Source organism: Pezoporus flaviventris, unplaced genomic scaffold (assembly GCF_033815535.1).
Source record: "Pezoporus flaviventris isolate CSIRO_AGI_PZ_B2104156 unplaced genomic scaffold, CSIRO_AGI_Pfla_v1 ptg000015l, whole genome shotgun sequence".
Taxonomy (NCBI): Eukaryota; Metazoa; Chordata; class Aves; order Psittaciformes; family Psittacidae; genus Pezoporus; species Pezoporus flaviventris.
This window is the reverse complement of record NW_026892563.1, coordinates 11,917,319-11,942,195: the sequence shown is the minus strand read 5'-3', so window position 1 is coordinate 11,942,195 and position 24,877 is coordinate 11,917,319. Positions and strand designations below refer to the sequence as shown.

Here is a 24,877-nt window from a genome sequence, read left to right as displayed (position 1 = left end):
TCCCTTGTTATTTCCCTTATTATTATTATTGGTGGTAGCAGTAGTGGTTTGTGTTATACCTTAGTTACTGGACAGTTCTTATCTCAACCCATCACATTCTTCCGATTTTCCTCCCCATCCCTCCGGGAGCGGGGGAGCGAGTGGGCAAGCTGCATTGCTGACTGGGCTTAAGCCATGAGAAGAGGAAACAAGGAAAACAGCAAAATAAAAATCTATGAACCAAGCATGACAGAGTCAGACATTGAATGAAGTTCCACAGAACACACTGGCTACACCCACAGAAGCGGCAAATAAAAACTCAGACAAAAGAGAGCAAAAGGGAATGCACCAGTGAGAAATGAAACATTCATCGGGGGAATAGTAGAGAATGAAAAAACCCTGAACAAACAACAGCACCCTCTTCACTGCACTACTGTTTCACCCCTACTCCATCTGGAGCACAAAAGCCTCCCCGTTATTACTCACCCAATACATAGCATCTCCACATAATAATTACTTCAATCATGCCAGTCACAGAATCACAGAACGGCTGAGGTTCAGTCATGCCAGCCACAGAATCACAGAATGATTGAGGTTGGAAGGGGCCATCTAGTCTGACCACCCTGCCCAAGGACCTAGAGCACATTGCTCAGGAGTGTGTCCTAGAGGCTACTGGGTTATCTCCAGGAAAGGAGATTCCATAACCTCTCTGGACAACCTATCCAATGTTCACTCACCCTCACAGTAAATAATTTATTCCTCATTTTCAATCAGAACTCCCTGTTTGGAAAAAATGAGATTTTTTTGTTTATGCTCACTGCCTCTTGTCCTACTGTCTGGCATCACCAGGAAGAGTCTGGCCCCATCCTCTTGACACCCTCCCTTCAGATACTTACATGCATTGATCAGATCCTCCCAAGCCTTCTCTTCTCCAGGCTGAACAGGTCCAGCTCCCTCCACCTCTCCTCATAGGAGACATGCTCCAGACCATGAAGCATTCTCATAGCCCTTCACTGGACTTGTTCCAGGAGCCCCATGTCCCTTTTGCACCAGGGAGGCCAGAACTGGCCACACAGCTGCAGGTGAGGCCTCACCAGGGCAGAGCAGAGAGGGAGGATCACCTCCCCCAACCTACTGGCAACACCCTTCCTAAGGCAGCTGGGATACCGCTGGCCTTCATGCTTACAAAGGCATGGTACCATATCACTGCAGTAACGGACAACCAATGATTAGCCCTCTGCAGAGAATGTTTAGGGAGAATGAAAAAATACAAAAGTGAGTTTAAAAACATTTAAAAGTGCATCAAATTTAAGGCATTTTCAAGTAATCGTAAAAGGCAAATGGTCACATGATGCAAGTCAGTCCCAAATGTCAATCTTCTTAATCCCTTTATTTTAAACTGTCCGTTGCAGTACAAAAGGTTAATTTTTCATAGCTTTCTGCAGGAACGGATTTCTTTATATCCAAAAAATGCAAACCCCATCATTCTAGACCACTGATGGCCTGTCCCATGCAAGCAACAGGAGGAAGAAGGGCTTCCTATCTTGTATGTTTTTCCTTCCTCTCCACATGCTGAGCAGGTGGAAGAGCTCCTTAAGTGGATTCTTTGACAGTTTAAGACAGAAAGGCTCAGACCTTCAGAAAAAGTAGAACCAGAAGGCATGCAAGCAGGCCAAGAAGATGGCAAGGAGCCCTAGAATCAGAGGGGAGAGCACATTCAAAGTATTACAGGTGATAGGCATGAAATTTGAAGTTTTTGTTAGTCTGTTTGCAGGCTAGTGGAACAAACCACACAGACCTCGCGTAATTTATGCTAAGAATAAAAAAAATAAAAAAAATCAATCACAATATACTGAAAATATGTTTGAAACTTTATTTTGCTTTAACTTGAAAAACTGAAAGTCTTTGTGGAATATTAAAATAAAGTTTGCAGCTCTTGTTGGTTTTACCTCCTGCCTCTCCAGATGTAAAGACCTGTCTGCTAACTTCATGCTAGTCCCTCCCACATGCAGGCAGCCTAAAAGCAGCAGAATCTCAACTTCACTCTTACTGCCATAACATTTAACGGTGCAGTTACGCTGCAAAATGTGCAGGAGACATAAATCTGTCAAAGTTTATTCTTTCTGTGTAGTAATGAAATGAGATTTGAGATTCTCATCAGTCCAATACACTTGTTTCACATACAGTTCAACACGCTTCCATTTTTCCTGAGTCAGATCAAGCTCTACCTAAAATCCATTTTCACAGGTATTTAGTAGTGTCCAAGAAGCATGAAATTAAACATAAAAGGTGAACTACTTTAATATTAAATACACTTATTGGTCATAGCCTGTCATTATCTCCATAATTCACAGTGATTTGGGATTGCCCTTTGGACTGAATTTACAGTATTATTTTAGGTCTATCAACTATAAATGAGGTGAGGACATTAATACTTGAAAATACACCAATCAGCATGCCACAGATGGATTTTTCAAAGGTAACCTAGGAGGCATGTAGCAGTAAATCACTATACAGCCATCTAAGATCTTAAACTCTGCAACAGGCTTATTGAAACTATTAAAAAAAATCCTCAAGCGCAACAATTATTGAATTATGAGATAAGAAACAAAGATGAGTATATGCTGCCAATATAAAATGAAAAAAAAAGCATACACAATTCTGAAGTTCAGCAGAGGTTAAATTTCCAAGAAAGATAAAATAAGATGTCCACAGTAAGTCACACCAATACTCAGCCTAGTCCAGCACTGTGTCTTCGTATTTACTTCAAGAACACATTCACCAAAATAGAAATAATAAAAGATTAGCACAGCTTTTACATGAACTCATATTCTTGAAGCAGAAGCAAAAGAAAAAGGTTAGAATATTTTTTTTTCAAACACTTTCCCAGTCTGCAGTAATTTAAGTCTAGGAACCTCCTGGGCACAAGTGGTACTGCTGTTCTTAACAACAATGGATTTTCCTTTCATTAATTTGCCCGCCACTGTTCAAAACCATGTGCACTCATTTTACGTTAACAATATTTGGCAGCAAGCAGTTCCAAAGATTAACTGCAAGGAATCATCTTCCATTTATTCTGAATTTGCTCCTGGAAGTTTCAGTTGATGCTCCCAAGCTCTTGCAGGAGAAGAGACAGGGAACAACCTGTTCTAAATGCGGAAGTATTAATACCATCTCAGCAGATTTGATCTACAGCGTTCTAGGTATCTTCTCTGTGTTCAGAAACTATAAACTTAAGTAAATTTTGAAGAGAACTGCAGGGATAAGAGCAAAGAAGAGTGTCTGTTGCAAAAGGAAGTCAAAACAGCTTAAATTATTTGCCTTATTTGCCTTAGCAAATCAAAAACTAATATGATTGCTTTCTGCAAGTATCAACAGGACAAGTAACAGGGAAAGAGAAGAGCCATTTCAGCCTAACAACATTGACAAACAAAAAAAATGTAAACAAATTTAGACTGAAAATTAAACAAATATTTGAAGAATCAGAAAATTAGGATCTTCCACAGCATTTAAATGGGAACAGCAGACACAAAAGGGCACTTTTAAATACCCTTTTTCTATCACAAAATTACATGTATCTATGTAGCTGTAACATATAACCACCTGTAACATGACGGGGCAGGCTACAAAAACAGCTGGAATCTCTCAGGTAAACCTACGTATTCTTTTGTGTTTTCTCTAAAAGTCTTTGCACAGGATTTCTGAAAGGAATTTCTAGCTGAGTGTGACAGACCAGTAACAATTACTTCCTATAAAGAGTTAAATTGTGAAACAAATGGCTTATGCCCTTGAGGCACTTTTGGATAAAAGTATTTCGGAAAGCTTTGGTAAAAGGCTGAACTTCTTGAAACTACTGCATCTCTGCTGTCCAGACAGGAGACAAATACACTTACTGTAAGTGCAAAGTATAACGACAGACCCAAAACCCAGACTTTCTGGTATCTGGCCAGCTTCAACAACCTAATATATGTGGGATTCAGTGCATGTATTCTCTCTCAAGAATCTCAATTTTATATTGTAATTAATGAAGGAATGCAATTTTTTAGCAGATATATTTAATTTATTAAGAACCAAACCCACCTATTACAGTCTTTCAGATTATTATTTTGGCTTTAATTTCAGCATTAACGAGACAAGTACTAACATTGCAGGTATGTCAGTATCAACTAACAACTGAACCTTCCTGTCCTCGTACAAACTAGTTTCCCTCTACACAAATGCTTTTCAAAACTCACTTGTTAAATACTTTTCTCCTAAATTTGAAGAAAAGTTTTAGTTTAGCAACTCCCCAGAAAAGAAAAATGAAAGAAAGAGGAAGAACATTCACAAAAAGTCAGCAGCATTACACATTCTGTGATACGCTTCCAAAACTTTATGCAGAAAATTCATAGAATCACAGAACGGTTTGGGTTGGAAGGGACATTAAAGATCATCTAGTTCCAACTCTCTGCCACGGGGCATCCACATCTTCTCTGGGCCTCTGAGCAACCTGTACCAGCGCCTCACCACCCTCACAATAAAGAATTAAAACGGTTTTGAGGAAGAAAAAAAAAGAAGGGGGGGGGGGGGGGGAAGGCTATTCATAACCTGTTACAAAACATTTAAAGAAGTAACAAACACAACAACAACAAAAAACCACACACACACAAACACCAACATAAATAAAAGACTAGATATCACTTTTTACAGGATTTTCAACATCACGTGCCCAACAGGCACTGCCACCCACAGCGTACAAGAAGAATGAACAGCTCTCCTACCTCAAGAGGTATCAATAATATGCTAAAAGAAAAAGTGGCATTTGAAAATCACGGTGGTTACACTGGAAAGGGTATCTCATTAAGTGTTATAATGCTAAGCTACCATTTCAAGTTCTCCAAAGCAGTATGTTCCAAGGAATTGTTCCCAGCATTTTTTTCTTCCAAAGATGTTCCCCCCACATGACATTCATATCAGTAGAAGCATGCAATTCACTTTCTGCTGCATCATTTATCCAGTTGGTAGGCTCCTAACTCAGACTTACTCTTTTTTTCTTTTTTCCCTGTAACACATATAAACAGCCAGTGTCACCTATTACTCTTTAACGTTCTTAGTTTTCATTAAGCCAATGAATGTCAGTTTTTCTCACTAACACAGAAATGTTACCAATAAGATCAAAAGCAAATGACACAAGATGAAACTGATCCAGCAAAATGCAACATCATGGTGGGAGTCTGCCGACATCTGTTTGGGACTCAAGAATCAAATAACTAACTTCCTACCCCTTCTCATCAACCCAGGTCTAAATCTGGCATGGTATTTTAAAATTTGAAAAGTGCCATTTTCAGAATTGCTGTCCTAATGCTGCTACTTGCTTTCACTATTAAAAAGCAATCACTGTCTAAAGCTATAGCTTTGTGCCCTTAGTGAATGCTATGGATAGTGATACCACAATTTTTGTACAGTTTATCTGAAAACATAATATACCCTTTAAATAGAAACTGTAGCTCTAGTTTGGTGAAACAGGTTTTCAGAGTGACATGCCAAGTGTAAAAAATGCTAAGTGAAAAGACCTTTGTCAACAAAATCTAACACATAGTTTATTAGCAAGTGGAATTTTGTGTAAGGCCTTCCAGAAGGCTTAGAGCATCTACATAACATCCTGAAAACAGGAAATACATGCAACCACAGGTCTGTCCACAAAGATCTGACAACAGTCATTGGAAAGCAGCTGTTAGTACTCCAGCTGCAAAAGGGGTAGCTGTACTCTACAATCAAGGTATTAAGCTAAAAAGTATGAGTTGTTACATTAGCAGTGACGCAATGCAGAAAGACTTGCCCTTGAGAAATGGTGTGAGCCTGAATGCTAACACGATCAAATGAAAGAACACTTCTGTGCCTGAAGAAAACCATTATGATTTATTTAGCACTGCCTTGTACAGGCAGGAGGAAGGGTCCGGGACCTAAGCCACTACAACCATCAGCAGCTGCACAAGAAAAGGATGACATGCAAATCTCAAAGTTGGTGAAGAGAGGCAGATCATCAGGTATGGGAAAAAAAAAACAAAAACACACCCAACCAAGTTTAGAAAAAAAGCAAAGCTGAGTCTTCCTGGAAAGCAGCCTATGAACTGAGCCATAGGAATGCCACAGGCAGCTCCACACTTCAGTTGCAGACAGTGACAAATGAGCATACATGTACACAAAAGAGGGAGTGTCACTCATGGAAGTCAAAGTTAAAATTGTATATATAGGCATCACAGTTCCATCCCCTGGTTTTAAAAGTCTTGCTAGACCAGTCTGAGAGGACATAACATACCACAGAACAAGGTTCACTGTGCAAAGCAAAGTTTTGTGCTGTTAATATTGAATCTGCATGGGAGAGAAAGGACAAAAGAAATAATCCTCTCTCTTACTACTACAATCTGAGTAGCTGTATTCCTGGGGCACTGTATATGGTAAAGCCATCACTAGTGAAAGGATACTATCCAATTCTCAAATACCCCTCCATCCTCCGTGAGCTCATATGCCAGATGCAACTAGTCAGTCTGTATCTGACATACAGGTTTTCAGGTGAGGCAAATACCACATACTGCTCTGCTAGAACACTAAAAGACAGTGCCACTATACAGTGCACTTCTTAACACAAGTTTAGCATTGCAAGCCTTTGCCATCCTGTGCTCTGCTTTCCTTCACCTATTATATATCCTGATGAAAGCAAAACCTCCCATATTACGCAGGCCTATATTTAGAGTTTACAACTAACAGGGACATTTATGCCCAGATTGTGGGCTGCTTCCCAAAATTTTGAGAGATCATCTGTCCACTGGTTACAGTAGTTTTAAACATGTGAGGTAAAATAAGCATGTAAGTTCCTGATTTAATTACATGGCCCTATATATATGCTACCTCCAACACTGCTGCATACCTTGGCTGTCTTCTCTACCTTTCTGAGACACCTCTAGAAACACTATTTGACTACTACTCTTTCCTGTGTTAGAAATCTTCCTATCACTCACAGTCTGCTGTTAGCTTGCCCTTTCTTCCCTCTTCCCATTTCAATCACATTACTTTCATTTCAGAAAGCGTGAAACTACTTCCAAGGCCAACGCCTGTTACATATGACAAAGTCTCACAGAACAGTTAAATTCAGTTCCCTTAAAGTCCTGGGTAGCCATTATCTACAAAGCTTTTGTGGTGGTTCAGGTATATGCTTACAAGATACGAGGGCTCAACATGTCATTCACTGAAAATACAGAACTCAGACATCCCCTAGTCAAAAATTGAAGGCTTATTGCATACTGCCTGCATAAAAGTAGATGATACAAAAAGAAGTAGACAAATCAAAATCTTTCTCACAGATAACACAGGCTACATGCATAGAAATAAGCCACTAAATACTTGCATGATAGCATCCAAGAGAAAGCTATGGAGGATCATTCTAAAATATGTGTATACTAAAAAGTGCTATTACCGCAACTGATTACATTCTTTTGCATATTTATCCATATTTTAGCTGAAAAGCACAGCAGCAGACTTGAGGAAAGGTGGAAAACTTAATTAGTAATGCTGAAAATAAACATTGTTTGAAACAGGTTTTTCTAAAATTCATGAGTGTGTCTCCCCCTCACCCACATCCTTTCCTATCACTGCATGCAAGCTTATGTTGGACACCTCACGTATCACATTTCATGACAGGAGGCTAGGTGCATGCAGAATTTTAGATAAACAGGGCTAAAAATGCTGTGGGGGGTGGGACACATACACAAAAAAATGAACGGATTAACTTGCTGCAGAGATTAGGAGGCCAACATTACACAAGCAATGAAGCTTTAACTGTTTCTACCCAGCCAAAGAAAAGACAACTTATACAGATCTACAGCTTCATACAGACACGTAAGTGCAACTTCATGGGCACTTTCCTGCACTAAATGCCACCTGGCAATGGAAATTTCACCTCTAATTTCAGATCAATCCCGTGAGTGAGGAGCGTGCAACTGTGTCCCCTAAGAGGTATTCCTTCTCCAAAACTAAGGGAATCTTCCTTTAAATTTGACGTACAAAGCAAGAGGTCCAACCAAATGGATAATCAAACACCAAGATTTTTATATATGTGAAGAAAGAAAACCCAGTATTTCGCTTTAAATCTGCATTTCAAGGAGTAATACAACTCACCTTTACACTAAGAGTACAATTTATTCAGAATTAGCAACTTAATTCCCTTACCTGACTGTGGAAGAAGAACAGTATCATGGTACCTACCCTACTCATTTAACAGCTGTTCTTTATTTCTGGGCAAAATGTGAATTTGGTCTACTTAAATGAATTACGAATTTAACAAGCCATGTGAAGTTACACTCTTAAGATGATGCAGCATGTATCTATTGTATAACAATGTTGTTCTACACTCCATCCAAGTAACACTAACCATTCCTCCTACATTGCAGATTTAATCCATAAATTATATTTTCCAAAGTTTTGTCTAAACCAAATTATAAAACAAGGAAAAACACAGTACCTTATAATCAAACTGTAGAGTTGATATAGCAGTTGCAACAAAGTAGAGAACATAATAACAGGTGCATCATAAGTTACATGACAAAAAAGCTGGGGCTTTAAAACAATGTTTCTTTCCTTAAAAGCTGTCACTTCAGAACATTTTTCATCTAGAGAACATTCCATCCTAACTAGAGGTAAATCCTTGTACAGTCATAGTGCAGTACAACATTACATAGTTTTTCCAGTCATTTGAGTTAAAAAAATAGCAAAATCACACTCACCTGGGCTTTAAATTACAGTACTTCCAACAATATTTAAGGCTGAGCAGAATTTTTCATTCTTTAGAAAACAAGGAAAATAATGAAAGCCAAAACTAATACAAGCAGTATCACAACAGCACATGAAGGCCCCAGTACAGACAGAATTGCTGTTTTATAAAGATCAGCTCTACCACGTTCTGTCTGCTCAGACACTAGGGTAAGCAAAAAAAAAAAATTGTACACCTTGGTTCAACCCTCCAATTAGTTGGAAGGTAATGGCTTGATTCTGACATTACTCGAAATAGTGCAATGACGCTAACAGAGTAACTTCTGTCAGCGTATGCTGCGTAGGGATTGCTGAGTTAGAGAAAAGGCAAGCACAGCTATAGCAAGGGAGACTACCATCCAACTGAGATCCAAGTGTGAGCATAAACACAGAGGTTATCTGAACTTGACAGTGCACTCATTCTTAAACCCAGGTACCAATACGTACAGGTACTGATAAAAAACAAAAAGGAGTGGTAGTTAACATAATGTCTCTTTTCCAGGTTCTATTCAACCAGTCATACTTTTTTCCATTATAATCAAATACACTTTCATAATTACTTTTCAGTAAGTTTGTTTTGGGGTCTTTTTTACTTAGAAAATGGAATTGCTGGCAAACAAGGTGCTACATGAAACAGGTAACCTGCTTATGAGAATACATGAGTTAACTTTGGCAATGACACAATAAAAATCTGGAAACGTTCTACAGAAAAATCATGAAAATGAAGTCACTGGAGCAGAAGTGTGTACATTCTCCTTTCAAGCTGTCTGAAGCCTGACAGACCTAAAGCTAGTCATTAATGAACTGCTTTGAATCAGTTTGTTCCATTTTTGAGTTCTGGTTGTGGAAGTGAGAAAGCCCTGAGGAAAGGGTCGTGAAGTGACCTGTAGCTGGGACTTTTCTTTTTCAGTTAGCTTACCCACTCCTTTGAGGCACAGTTTCTGCACTGGAAGCAGTGCTGCACTATTAAGGAAGCTTCACTGAAATCTCATTGCTTAAAAAAATAAAAAATATCAAGAACAAATTTAAATAATCTCTGAATATCAACAAACTTTCTCTAGAAGATCCCTACTGCTTGTCTGAACAATCTAAAATATCTTTATTCAGTTAATACAGAAACTGAAGCAACATAATGAAGCAAAACCTACAGAGAGTTTAGGAGGGTGCAGGTGATGTGTGCTGCTTGAGAAGGTCTAGCAACAAGTCCTAAGCTGCTCCTCAGTTCCACTGGCACTGCATGTTCCCTGAATCCTGAGAGCTTCTTGTGCAAAATGAGTGGTCTAGCCCATCTTCACTTTCTCAGGAAGGCTGCTTTCACCTAGAACTCATAATAAAAATCACTCCTTCCATCATTCTCTACCACTGAGTAGCAAATACTGGTCTAAAGTAGAAGACAAACTACTCCATTCTTTCAAACTACCAAGGACTTTTAATTAGCAATTAAAAGTAAGTAGTACAAAAGATTCTTTTCTCAGGATCACCACTGTTCTCAGTTTTTTTGGCCACAATGCAAGCAAGCTTGAATTTTGCAGCTGGCATTACAGGAAAACATCCTACCATTCAAAGGCAAAAGCAAGCTGCCACTGAGGAAGAAAATCAACTAATAAACGAAAATACAACTTAAGATGACAGCATTTTTACTGGCAGGGAACAAACAGATTGTGATATTCCAAATCCATATTTTTCCTCATACAATTTGGAACACATTTACATTCCCAGATTAACTCAAGACAATCTTCAAGATCAGGCATCACAGTCATATGCAACAATCACGTTCCTGCCACACACAATTATCTAAGGAATCCTTATACAACCTTTCAGAATTCCTCCAGCTGTACCAAATACATCCACCTCCCCAAAACAGGTTTCCATACTACAATGCTGTGCTTTACGTTTGTTTGCGGTTTTTTTTTTAACATAAAAACGTCTCCCTTCTAGGTTCTATTCAACCCTTCATACCTTTTTTCCATTATAATCAAATGCATTTTTTTAAAGTATCTTCCACTGAGATGACAAACAAAAAAAAATCCCACCAAGACAGAAAAGATGGACAGTGTACAACTTATCTCAGAAAACTGTCTAATCAGTTTTTTAACACATGAACACATGCAAGTTAACAGAGCCCTTTTACGGTTGAAAATGAGACCTTATTCTGTTCATTAGTTACCATGTACTCTTGATGGTCTCCGTGAGCTCATCTTACTCAGACAACAAAAATAAACTCTGATATAAACACCTCTAAATCTTCCCCATGTATAAACAGATGAGGCATTAAAGCCATTTCAACCCTTAATTTCATCCACATAGTGACTTACAGTCAAGACAGCCCTCCACCACAAAACTCTTGCTAATTAAATTACATGTGCTCCTGTACTTAAAGGTCTGCCTGAGGATTTTCATAAAGACAGCAGAAGAGGCTGGCTCAGACACGTGCACCTCATACCATCTACAGAGCATTCTGGTTTCATGGACTTGTTTTTTTATTTTTTAAATCTATTTCCTCACCGCTGAAGCAAGGAATAGAGGACTATGTACTTACTGTTCTGATTCAAAGTTAGTTGAACAGTTTCTAAGTAGCGGTTCTTTTTCAGAAATTATGAAAAGTAAAAGTTAAGACTCCTCTTTTCCTCTGAAGCAAGAAAGAACAAACACACAAACATTTCTTCTTAAAAGCCAGGAAATGCATATGTATTTGGTTAAGATGCAAAAAAGACCGTTAGGTCTAATTTGTTCATCTTTTTAACAAGTTACACCTGAAATCAGACAGTCCTGCAATGAAATTTAAGTCTCCCATCTTTGAAAATTTTTAGTGTTCAATTGTTAATGAAACCACAAATTCAACGGCTCTGCCCTTCCAACCATTAAAACCCAGAAGAGATTAAAAATATTCAGAAAACAACACATTTCTGTGCACCACACCAACAACTAAGAATGCATGAAGTTTTAAGAACCATGGTGTGTGTATCTACCTTTAGCTACTGTATTTGTAACATTCTCAAAGCTCCACTGAAGTTTGTCAACCTATGTACTCTTTATTATTTCCCGTATCATTCCACTTTTTCTTTCCTACCAGAGACGGCTTATGACATGCTTTGTGATGTTATATAATGGATGTTATCAATTTTTCTTATCTTTCCACTTTATCTTATGCTCTTTCTACACTTCGTTGCATTAAACTATACTGTTATTCTCTAAATCAGCATCATTCTCCCTTACGCAGGCTTTCAATTCCATACTTTAAACTATTTCTTGCCTTTTTAACATATCCACCTACATCTTCCAAACTTGCTCAGCTTTATCCTTCAAATCTAAAGGCAGCAAAAAAAGTTACATGAGGACAAAGACATAACAGTTCTTGGTCATCATTTTCACCTTGAGGAAAAAGCAGAAGCAGTAGGTTTCTTTAACTCTCCTTAGGGGCTAAGGAGGGAAAACAGAAGCAGCCGTAGAAGACACAGACAATGCTTCTGTTAAAGGAGCAGCTTCCTCTACCATGCCTTACTTGTATTTCAGAAATGGGAGAGCAGAGGCACTGTTACATTCAGAACTTACAGTGGATAATTCTTACTAAGTTTTTTCACAGCCTCCACAAACTTTCATCAATTTCATTTATCTTTATTTTGTTCCTGTTTACCTTGTTTCAAAAACCTTTGAGACAGGGACCAGCATCATCAACAGCTTAAATGCTACTTTAAGTTAGCTGTGGCAGTCAGATGGTATCCAGGAACAAGATTTAAGTAGCTCCTGGAAAGAGTAAATACACTATCATTTTTCCACTGCTGATTCTTCACCCCCCATTTTGTCTGCATCCTTACATCACCCATTTAATTCCTCAGTTTCCCACTCTTCCTCACACCTAATTTTGTAAGTGTCCTTTTTCAATTTTTTCTCCACTTCTTTCAACTGAAAGTATCTTCCATTTATATTCTGAAAAACATTTCCAGAAGACTGCTTCATTTCTCCTCTTTCCCAAAATCAAATGGAGGCCTGATTTCAGTAGGCATAGGTTCAAACATAATTCATGAAGTACTCAACCTAGATCCATCAGTACCTTTCATTCAGAGCCGTGACATAAAACAGCTTCATAAAAAAGACTGTTTTCTTCTACGGTCCTTGTGACATATATTCATGACATTCTCCAGTGCTGCACGTATGTTCAGATCTGAAACTTACCTGAAATCTCCTAGTGACAGATGAACTTCACAGTATATTAGATCTTTCAAAGAAATAATGAATCTAGGCCACTCACTCATTCCATCCCTCCTCTCCAAAAAGAAAGACAATTGTGACAACCTGTGCTTCCAAAATATGTAATTCCATTCCTGTAAGAAAACAAGGGAGCAAACCCTTCTGCTTCAGCAAGAGTTTTATAAATATTCCTTACAGAAACAGCATCACACTAAGTAGGACCCACCGTAGTCTCCCAAAACAATTTCTCTTAAAGGACCTCTATAGCCTTTTTTGTGTCTGCACTATGACCTGTATTCACAGAACCATAGAATACCAGGTTGGAAGGGACCTCAAAGATCATCTTGTCCAACCTTTCAAGGTAAAGCACAGCATAGACTAGAAGTCCCAACACCCTGTCCAGCCAAATCTTAAGGGTCCAATATTGGGAAATCCACCAATTCTCTGGGAAAATTATTCCAAAGGCTGATTGTTCTTGCGAAAAATCATCACCTTCTATCCAACTGGACTGTCCCCGAGAGTAACTTATGCCCATTACCCATATTTTCCATGTGACTGCTTGTAAAAAGGGAGTCTCCATCTTCTTTGTACCTACTTGTTAAATACTTGAACATGGTGATAAAGTCTCCCTTAAGCCTTCTTTTCTCAAGGCTGAGCAAACCCAGTTTTCTCAGCCTTACCTCATCTGCAGAGTTTCCAGTCCTTTAATCATCTCTGTGGCCCTTCTCTGGACCCTCTCCAGCCTGTCCACATCTTTTCTGTAGAGTGGGGACCAAAACTGAATACAGCATTCCAGGCGTGGCCTGACAAGCTCTGAGTAGAGTGGGATACTGAGATCTTTATCTCAGCTGGTGATGCCCTTAAGGTAACCCAGCATCCTGTTGGCTTTGTCACAGGTGCACACTGTTGATTCATAGAGCTCTTTATCCACCAGAACACCCAGAACCCTTCCCACAGTGCTACCCCAAATCAAGCAGATCCCAGCCTGTGGTGCAGTCTTATATTACATTTTCCCAGGTGCAAGACCTTACATTTGTCTTTGTTGAACTTCGTAAGGTTCTTGACAGCCCACTCTTCCAGCCTATCCAGGTCATCCAACAGGGTGGATGTCCCTTCCAAATGTCTACTTCCCCATTCAGTTTGGTATAATCTGCAGACTTGGTCAGGGTACACCTGATCCCATCTTCCAGATCACTTACGAAGATACTAAACAGTGATGAGCCCAATAATGATCCCTAGGGGAACCCACTAGTGATAGATTGCCAGTTTGAAAAGGAACTATTCACCACCACCCTCTGCATGCAGCCTGTCAGCCATTTCCCCACCCACCACACAGCCCATTCATGTAGACCGTAACATGTCAGTTTCTCTAGGAGAAACACATGCGAAGCTGCATCAAAAGGCTCAGAGAAATCCAGACAGTGTCCACTCCTTGTCCCACATCAATCACACACGTTACTTTTGTCACAGAAGGCAAACAGTTTTGTCAAGCACAATTTGCCCCTGGTCAATCCGTGCTGGCTTCTCCCAGTCATGTGTTTCACCTGACTTGTGACAGGCCCCAGAAGGATTTGCTCCATAACCTTCCAAGGAACTGAAGTAAAACTGATGGGCTTATAATTTCCTGCCTCTTCCTTTACACCCTTCTTGTAGATGTGGCCAACATTTGCCTTCTTCCAGTCTTCTGGGACACCCCCCAATGCAGTCTCACAATGACATCAGCCAGACACACACCCTTGGGTGGATATTGTCAGGGCCCATTGATTTGTAGGGGTCAAGCTCCTGTAACAGTTCACATACCAAGTCTTCCTTTACCGATGGTGGGTCTGCATTTGCACCAACCTGGGTTTTTGATCCCAAGCCCTAGGGCACAACAATGATGTTAAAGACAGAGGTGAAGAAAGTGTTGAGAACTTCTGGCATTTCAGCCTTGGAGGAGGCCAATTCACCTCACCTGCCTAACAGCAGGCCAGTATTTTCCTTCTGTTTTTCTCTTTTGTTTACATACTTGAGAAATCCTTTCTTATAGTTTTGACATCTCTCATGAATTTCAACTCAAGCTGAGCTTCTGCTTTTCTAACTGCATCTCTGTACGCCCTTGTAGTTCTCAATGGGTATTCAACTGCTTTTCCATCAATGGTACGCTTTTCTTCCTGTTTTGAGCACTAAAAAGCTCGCAGTTTAGCCAAGAGGGTCTCCTGCTCCACCTACTTCCCATACCTTTAAAGGGGATGAACTGTTCCTGTGCTTCCAGGAGAGCATTCCTGAAAATCCCCTCACTCACCAGCTCCTTTAGCCTCCACAGAAACTTCCCATGGAATCCCTCCCAAATGAGCTCTGAGAATGCTGAAGTCTGCTCATCTAAAATTTAAAATCCTTTTCTTAGTAGTAACCTTCATTATTGCTTATTTAAAACTAATGAGTTTTCCATTTTTTATTAGCTTATTTTTTATCCAAATCAGTTCTCCAGCCTGATTCCTCACACAGGCCCCAAAATCGTTTCACTAGCACATATGAAAAGCAACAGAGAAAATACTTTGAATTCTGTAACCGCAGGGTGGGGGGATACATAAACGTAGAGCCTTAACTTCAACTCATTATTCTACTCTAGATTCTTGTGCAAGTTTTCATATCATAAGTTAACAAAAACAGCATTTAAATAAAAAGTTAAAATGGCAACTGCAATTGAAGTAACATAACAACCCCTCAAAAAAGACATACTGGCTCTATTTTAAAAGCTGCTGCACCTTTGACTAATGCCGAAAAGGATATCCTGAAATTTTTCAGAACCTTTAAATTCTCAAAATGCAAGCAGAAATTTAAGGAAAAGCATAGTCACAATTCCACCTCCTTTAGACTTCAATAACCAATCTGTATTGAAAAGTGAAACACAATCCTCAAATGCCACTGTGAGAAAAAGAAATTATTTAAAATGCTTGTCAGATACATTTTAACAAACAACAATTAATGTAACAACTTACCACAAAGGAAATTCATATGTAGACATATAGTGTTCTAGCTGCAAAATACGTAACACATTTTTAGTCACTCCCTTTACAAAACTATAAATAAGTTCTTAATTCTACATCTTAATTAAACAAGCTTCTTCCATTAACACTACCTAGTAAATTTAAGAACCATAAAGGAAGGTATTTCAACAGCCCTGATGGCAATCCATGTGTCCTCTCATACTTTGAGGCGAAAGTATCTGAGAAAGAGTATTTTTCAACTCCCAAACACATTTAAGGGGCTTTTTGTTCATTAGCATAGGTTTTTTTATTTACATAAGGAATGCTTTCCTATCATTTTGTCGATACAAAGATCAGCATTCAGGTGTCAAGGACAACACCTGATTCACCTCAGAATATTCACAGACGTTAATCTTAAAATAGCACCATTCAACAATTCTATTAGATCCACAAGCATAATAAATGGCCCATACTGCTTTTAACAGTTATCAGCAGAACTAGTCTTGAACACAGGCCAGTCCTGAAAACAGCCTCTCCACAAAAGGAATTGGAGACACTGCAGCTATTTCTTTAATGTATCTATACATAAGTCAGAAATGTACAAGAAAAGATTTAGTTATTTTTTCTTGCTTTTCAGAACTTCCCTGGACAACGAACTCAGATCAAACACAGTCCCTTTCCTCATAAAAAATGTTCTGTAAGGTACCAAGATTATCCTCTCAGGTACAACTATATAAATCCTGGCAGCCTTCTGTAGGGCTCCATACAGGACCACGTAGTTCAATTTTGTCTGTTTTTAACTACAAAGAAGTATTCTGCTAGTGAACAAGATTAACATTCTTAACATTTGTAACAAAGACAGTCAACTGATCTCTATGACACATGAAGTTTAATGAGCATCACTGCCATTCTGAATTGTGTCATTACTCAGACATTACACTTCAAATACCATAGCTGCAGAACTTCACCAAGAAGAGAGGTTAAAACAGAGAGTAACTTATGTGAGTTGCACATTTAAAATGCAAGACAGGTGTGAAACTAAAGGACTGGAAGTTGTCTGATACCTATATGCCTTCAAAGTGAGCATAGTCATGGCTCAGCTTCTGGAATTATCTTTACCAATACTAAAAACCAGACACCTGGCTCAGGTATGTATTCACATCAGAACATCTGCTTAATCCATTCCTGCAGAAGCTGATCCAAGACCTTTATAGCAGTCACTTGCTTTCACACAACTATTTTAGCATTCTCAAGCTACATTTCCTTCCCTTTTAGTCTGCTGACAATACTGCAGAATCACTCCCATTACCCAAAGATTTTGTCAGCTGAGGACTGAGAACAGTATTTGTTCACTAACCGGAGAGCAACCTGAAGTTTAACTCATGAACCTGTAAGGCTGGAAACCAAAGCTTAATTTCTCCACAGAAGGTAAGTTTGCCTAATTCTCAGTGGGATAAAGAAAAACAGTAGGCTATGGCATATAATGCCAGTACTGTAGTCTCGTGACTATGTTAATCAGCGTAAAATCTCTTCACAGCTGCAAACGTTTTCCTTGACTCTCCTTAATTTTGTATCATCTTGCTAATATAATAAAAACAAATGATTCTACTCACAGAATTACCCACGTACGAAACATCTACTCTTTTCTAAAATGGTATAACAAACATATGGTATAGCTTTTAGATGATGCTTTCAACACATACTTCAGATGTTATCAACACTTGCAGATAGTCGTACCTCTATAATTATCAAGTCCGCTCAATCCCCTACAGTTAACTAACGGCTAGCTATAAAGGCTGGCAAGAGGCAGAGAACCACACTTTTCATGAGCAGAAAGCACACCTGAACACTGTGTATAGAAAGAAGCTTTTGACTGTCTACTACTTATTCACATATGGTTACCTCTGAAAGCTAGAGTCCATGAGAATCAAAATGCACGAATGGATTGATGGAAGATTTTCAGTGGTGAAATTGCTGGAATGGAATTGAAGGAAAACGATTGTGTCTATCCTTGCCTCAGGTTTTCTTCACACTTTCAAAAATCAAGTAATTCATCAGAACACCTATTCCTCAACTGCTAAAATACAGTAATATTTCTCTCTCTTCCTTCGTCCAAAATTGCTGCCTACCTTGTGTGTTTGGTTACTAAATCAGTAGGGCATGAATTATGTTAAATCTATGCACATATATCACTTAAAGAAATGGACCACTTTGGCCTCCAGACTCAGCAGACCAGTATTTAGAAGCTACAATATGCAACATTTATTCCGTAAGAAATATGAAAAGCTACTATAACAAAGTAAAATCTCACACTGTATTCCCTACTAATAGTCTCCTGATAGCAAACAAAGCTTACTGAAATGCAAGTACCAGTATGCTAGTTGTCCTGCAATCCTAACTAGACTGCTACAAAGGCATGCTGTTGATAGAGATGAGGTCCATCCTTGCCTTTTAATTAACATTAAAATGACAACCGTAACATTTGTCACTTCAGCAATTTCCCTGTTTTCAGGGAGTAGTAACAACGCTGCACTTTAAACTTAAGAAACATACAAAACATTCAAGAATGTATGCTTTGCACAATAAGCCCCCACTGTTTTAAAGAAACAGGCCTCGAACACTAGGTTTGAAAGCATCAAAACATCAAAAGTATCTCATAAACACCCCCTTGTAATGTTCATTTGACAAAAAAAAAAAAACAACAAATGATGTTTTTAATACCAGATGAAGTAAGAATGTTGCAAATTTACAACTGAACTTTAAGTACCAGGATACATATCACATAGACTGGAACTGTAATGTCAAAGTACAAACACAGCACAACCATGAACTACAGAACATGCCATCCATAACATTAATTGGATCTTAAATACCCTACCCTATTACCAGAAACTCCAAATTACATACAGAAAAATACTGATCTTAAGAAATCTGTATGTCAGTCCCAATCATCCAATAAAAACACTTAACATTTTTACTGCAAATCTTTCCACTTCCAGACACCTTCAGAAAAGGCTAGAAAAACAGTTTGACCCTTAACATGATTTACAAAATGTTAACCAACTTCTTCCATAGTAACAGACAATATGATAAATAATAAACACATACTGAGAGATGAAGACGTAAAAAAAAAAAAAAAAAAAACGAAAACCAACCCACCCCACCCCCCCCCAAAAAAAAACACAACCACCACAAAAAGGAACAGCTCAGACATAAATTTACATAAACTGGAGAGGCTACCCACTTCCTGGAATACTTTACAAACCTCTCATGGTACCAATTCCCAGTTTCTCTATTCCCAGCCCTGCCATTATGATATAATTTTTCATATAAGGCAAATGCTATAATTCTTTTTAAAGCAATATTTCTTTGTTTTGATAAGAATAAAGTATGCCAAAACATTGCCAAAGTTATTTAAAAAAACACCCCAACTTTACTACACCTAGGCTAATCTGCTAAAATGCTTTCCTGCATCATTATTTTTTAAGCACCCTGTTATAATTAAAACTAAGAATATTTAATTATGGATTAGTAGAAAATTAACATTAATGTCAACATTAAAAGGACAAAGTCAATATATATTAATTCACACTGTCCAAAACCATTTTAAAAAAGCAACACCTTCAATTGTAAGAAAGATGACAGAATATTGCCACTGTGCTCTTATTTTGCATGCCTAGCGAAAGCACAGATAATCACTTTGTAATTCTGTCAATACATGTGGTCCTGACACAAAGGAAATACCATTTTTTAAATCAGCTGGAAAACAAAAGGGCTGAAAAAAACGTAAGAGGTAACACGGCCCAAAAACTGTCATATTGCATGGAACTACTTCATCTCTCTTTAAATTGACTCCAACAGCAATACTTTTAAATGGAAACATGCTTCAGATTTTGTCTACAGTATACAAACTGATTAAACTCAACGAATAGGAATTAACAATCATCTTATACCAAATACATCAGACCAGCTACATCAACCTAAATCTGTACAGAAGCCAAGTAGTTTTAGCTTATGAAATGAAGGTTTGTCTCTGCAAGAAAGTCAACTTTGGCCAAACCCTGGAAGTACTAGTGGGAAGGAAAAAAAAACAACAAAAAACAGTAAAGAAAGAAAGAACAAGGAAATGCTTTGCAATTCACTTCCAATACAATGGATGTCATCTTCCTCCTCCCCCCAAGAAATCTTTCAGCTTTACCTCATGTGAGAAGGTATTCCTGGGAGAAAGAGACATCAAGATAACAGCAGGGTTCTCGTTTGGGTTTGTTTTTTTTTTCACTCCTTCACATTAATGTGCTTGTCAGCTACAGAAGCATAATATCAAGCACCTCTTACACGACACTGGCTACACTGGATTTTTAGCATTTCAACCACTTTGAAAGATGACCTCTCAGTTTCTCTCTCCTCTCCCCCAAAACCACACTAGCTGCAAATTATGATTTTCAAGGCCCTTTTCTGTAAAATAAATACAAAATGTCTGGCAACAGAGAATTCTATTCCTTCATCACACATACTAACAGCGCATACACAGTTACAGGAAAGTTTGATTTCTTCCGGCTTATCATATATCCAATGCATGGAGCCACAATACAATATTCCTGACCTTTAATCTGTATCTTCAATAATTCATAAGTTGAACAGATGTGATGTCTTATCTGCTCTTTTGATTTGCTACACCCAGAAGCAGGACTCAGTTTAGTTCACAATACTACTGCCATACATTCTACAAGACAAAACTACATAAAAAGGGGGACTGCAGTCCAGACCTGGAGCATGTACGGAACCTGCAACTACGTTAAACCTCCAGACACGAAGCTTCCTAAATCCCTGAAAAAGATCCCACATTTTTTCTTATTAAACTGTCAGGGTGTGGCTTCATTTATCTAGAGTTCCCACTGCGAAGACTTCATGGAATGTCCTGGTTTGCCTGCAAGTGGCTTGAACCAACCCGCTGCCTCCTGCCGAGTGAACCCCACTAAAAGCAAGAGTAGTACCTCCTCTTATTGGGACACCGAATTTAAGCTCACAAAAGAATCCTGCCGCTGCACAAGTACCTGTGCAGATAACAGAGCAGTCCCCTCAACACTTGCAACCCAGGACCTCCAGGGGCGGTCTCCTTGACCGTCTCCTCAGACAGGAACACTGCTCCTACCACCTTAACCCCAGGTAACATTGTTAGGCACCCACAGAAGAGGCACTGCTACAGCCTGCCTTTTTAAAAGGCTCAATAGCAGGTGCACTCTTCTCACATAGAGTGGAGTACCCATGAATTTTTGCCTGTGTGAAGGATTCCTCTGGAAACATGACTCAATGATTTTCCTTACCTGCTAAACAGGCACTGAAATCTCACACTGTTTTATAATGCACCGGCTTGTAGATTCCTAATCAGTCAGGATTTTGTAATTATGGAGTCTAGGGTCTTTGTTAGCTGTTGCTCCTCTATGCACAAAGGAAATATTTTGTTACTATCACTGTAAAACCTATTAATTAAATGCACATACATACGGCCATGCTTTCTACAATAAAAATAACCGTTACACGGAATTAAAGTGATCTGCTAGATTAATTACTCTAAACCTTCTCGTACAGAGTAAACTGCATGAGGCTTCACACACACACAGAGAAAAGGAATTGTTTATCTTAAAAATAACAACTTCTTACTTATCGATAACAGTAACTGAAACACTTGCACATTCCCTGAAAGTAAAAAGCACAAACAAAAGTGAACCTGGTTCAAGCCAAGAAATTCTTCTCAAACATCTCTGCACTGAACAGGAACATTTTAATCTTTCTACTTCCTTAACAACCTACATTTCCTAGAGACAAGTTTTATAAAAAAAAATGCTTTATGAGTCAGTGCAATTCATAAATGCCCAAAACACTGTCAGAAAACTGAGGCAAAATACTTAAATATTTGCTTGGGCTGTTTGGGTTGTGTTTTTTTTTAGTATGCACTGCATGGATCTGCTGCACGGATTCATACAGTAAGAGAACAGTGATATTTATAGAAATATATTTAAAAACTATCTAAATGCCCCACAACTTCAGTCATCTCAAACAGACTCTATATACTAAAATTTTAACTGACTAGCATAAAAGAAGGAAATGCATTGTATGCAAGAAAGGACTCAAAACTCAACTAATATCCTGAATTGCTGTCTGCACTACGTAATTTTACAGTACCAAAAAAAACCCATAACCTAGCGATGTTATGTGATGGATAATCCAATTACATACAATGCTTTTATTTCCTACCTAGCATACTTAAGCTTTATCTCATACAGGATTCCCTCTGATATTTCTGATAGCCTCAAAAGCATTCACACAGGATACAGTAATTCTGGTCCACTAACAGTTAATATACGTTATTTAACTGGTTTGACATGTCACTCCCCTACCTTTTTAAGTTACCGGAAGAAGTACTTTTAGAAATAACTCTGAAAAATCAAAAGGAAACCACGGGATTTTTTAAAATTAAGCACAAAGAAAAGTGTACTTGCTTCTCCTTCCATCCCTCCCCCACGTCCTGACATTGAGCTTTTCCAAGCATGCCAGAAATAAACATCCAAACACAAGCAAGGGCCTAGGCTACCGAATTCAAAACATTTTAGAGTTAGGACATCAGATCCACCAAGGCCAGCAACAGAAATTCTTCACGTGAAAACATCAGCATACAGCACAGGCACAACAATAGGATGAACAAAGTGTCAAACACAAGGCTGCTGACAGGAACAAGTCTGAAAGCAGGAACCTGAAGAGCACAGTCCTCTGCTTAAACTGTGTGGCATTTTTAAAAACAGTTCGACTTGTTCTGTGACGTTTTCTTAGCGTTTAGTTTTCAAACACAACTGGCAGACAGCCTGCACAGCCTTTGTCAATAGCTTATGGATGGCCATCAGAACGTGCTACAGGTTGATAAGAAGGGCACCAGCGCTGCAAACGCCCTGCCTGCAGCAGGAAAGCATCCAGAGAGAACTTGCAATGCCATGAGTTTCCCGCAACGTTCACCGGGGGCTTCATGCTCCAGGCAACGAGCATATTCGTTCCCGGTATTTGTTTCGTGTTTACACCCCCCGCCCCCCCCCCTTCTCTTTCTCCTCCCTGTCCGGCCATCTTGGGCCGACAGGAGCAGCCATTACTTAACTAAATGACAGGGCCAACAACTTTTCACAGAAACAAACATTTCTCTCAAAAGGTCCGGCAGGCTCCAGAAACCCGCGGGCCGTCCCACTCCTTGCCAGGCCGCCCAGCGGCGGAGACAGCGGGAGGCCCGGCGGGCGGGACACGGCACTCAGCGAGGACCTGGCACGCTGGAGGCTGCCGGGCCCAGAGAGTAAACAAGTCACTCGGCGACGGGCTCCGGGAGCTGCTCAGCGCCTCACCCCAGGCCGGGCCTCCGCTCCCTCCGTCACCGGGTCAACCACCGACTGCCCCCCGTCCGCCAGTCGCCGCGAGGGGCAACCGCCGCCGCGCAGGGCGCACGCAACCACCGGCCCCCGCCGCGCGGGGCGAAAATCACGAGGGAGGGTCCGGGGAGAGGCCAACGTCAGCAGCGCCTCGCGCGCGCGCCCTCACCCCCCCCCCCCCCCGCTGCCGCCACCACCACCTCCTCCTCCTCCTCGTCGACCGACCTCCCTCCCTCGCGCACCCCGTTGCCCCGCCGCGCCGCTCGGTGTTTGCTGCCAGCCCGGGGCTCCGGCCCCGGCGTGCAGCCAGTCTCCCGTCCCGGGGCTGGACGGACACTCGCAAGGCCACGCTGCTTTCGTCTCACACCCAGCCCTGGTCGGCTCTCTCTCGCAAGGGGGACCACGCTGGCTCCGCGGGACGGGGGTAGAGAAAGGAGCAAAGGCGTCAGCGAGGCGTGGGAAGACCGTAGCGGGGGGCGAGGCGGAGCGCCCTGCGCCCGTGGATGTGGCGGTGCCCCGCACAGCCGGGCTCGCACTCAGTTGCGCCCTCGCACGCACACACTCACCGCGCGGACCTAGAGGACCGGAGGGAGGGGGTTACTGGGCCGAGCCGGCTCCCTCCCCTCCCCCCCTGCTCCCCTCCAGTCCCGCTCCACATCCACCCTCGCGCTTACCTTTAACAGCAAGGCCTTCGTTCTGGCGCCATCTTCATGAAGCCTCAGAAATCCGAAGAGTCGGCTGCAGAAGGGGAGCGGGAAGGAGGGAGGGGAGAGAAGCACCAGCGTTAGTGAGAGTCAGCCCCCCGCACGGGCAGGAAGGCGGGCGGGCGGACGGGCTCGTTCCCGGCGGGCAAGGACAGAGCGCGGCAGCGGGGCCGGGAACCCGCACACGGGCACACACGCACTCCCAAGCGGGGAGCCGCGGGCAGGGGAGGGGGGAGACACGGAGGGAGCGCGGGCCGAGCCGGGACACGGAGGCGGCCGGGGCGGAGTGGGGAGCGGGTACCTGTCGAGGCCGGATAGGGCTTCTCTCTCCTCGGCTGTCAAGCTGGCGAAGTCCTCCTCGCTCTGGCCGCTCGCTTTCCCCGCCGCCATTTTCTTTTCCTCATCACCGAAAGGAGCAGCAGAGGCGGCGGCAGCGGCGAGCGACACTCCGCACGATTTCATGGAAACGCAGCGTAATTAACTCACGATCGCAACCCCCCCCCCCCCTGCGCGCCCCCAACACCCCCCAGCGCCGGGCGGGGCGGGGTGCCCGACACACACACACCACAACTTTTATTACAACAACAACAGCCGGCAGGGAGGGGGAGGGAGGGAGGGAGAGAGGGAGGAGGGAGGGAGGGGAGAGGGAGGGAGGCGGGGGGAAGCCCCGCTGCTCGGAGGAGGAGGAGGAGGAGGGAGGGAGGGGGGAGGGAGGGAGCCCCAGCGCTTGAGACTCGGGGGAGGGGGGGGGGGGAGGAGGCGGTGGCTGCAGCGGCGGCGGATGGCGGCGGAGCGGTGTTTACATGGCCGCGGCACCGCTCAGCCTGGCAGCAGGGTGTTGCTGGGA

General features: G+C 41.2%; 1 protein-coding gene across 14 annotated transcripts in view; it reads right to left on the bottom strand.

Annotated features, from left to right (window-relative positions):
• Nucleotides 1–24,492, bottom strand: part of KDM6A (lysine demethylase 6A) — a 158,232-nt gene extending 133,740 nt beyond the window's left edge. For 12 of the 14 annotated variants that reach the window (XR_009743407.1, XR_009743408.1, XM_061453436.1 and 9 more), the window contains exons 1-2: nucleotides 24,332–24,492; nucleotides 24,001–24,064 (exon numbers count right to left, since the gene is read on the bottom strand). Coding sequence is in view for 10 of the 14 variants with exons in the window: in XM_061453436.1 (XP_061309420.1) it covers nucleotides 24,001–24,064; nucleotides 24,332–24,492 (225 nt within the window). In the remaining 4 variants the exon portion in view is untranslated. Of the gene's footprint in view, nucleotides 1–23,568; nucleotides 23,725–24,000; nucleotides 24,065–24,331 lie in introns of those variants that run through there. The other 2 variants (XM_061453446.1, XM_061453447.1) reach the window with 2 other exon arrangements.
• Between the last annotated feature and the right edge of the window lie 385 nt (nucleotides 24,493–24,877).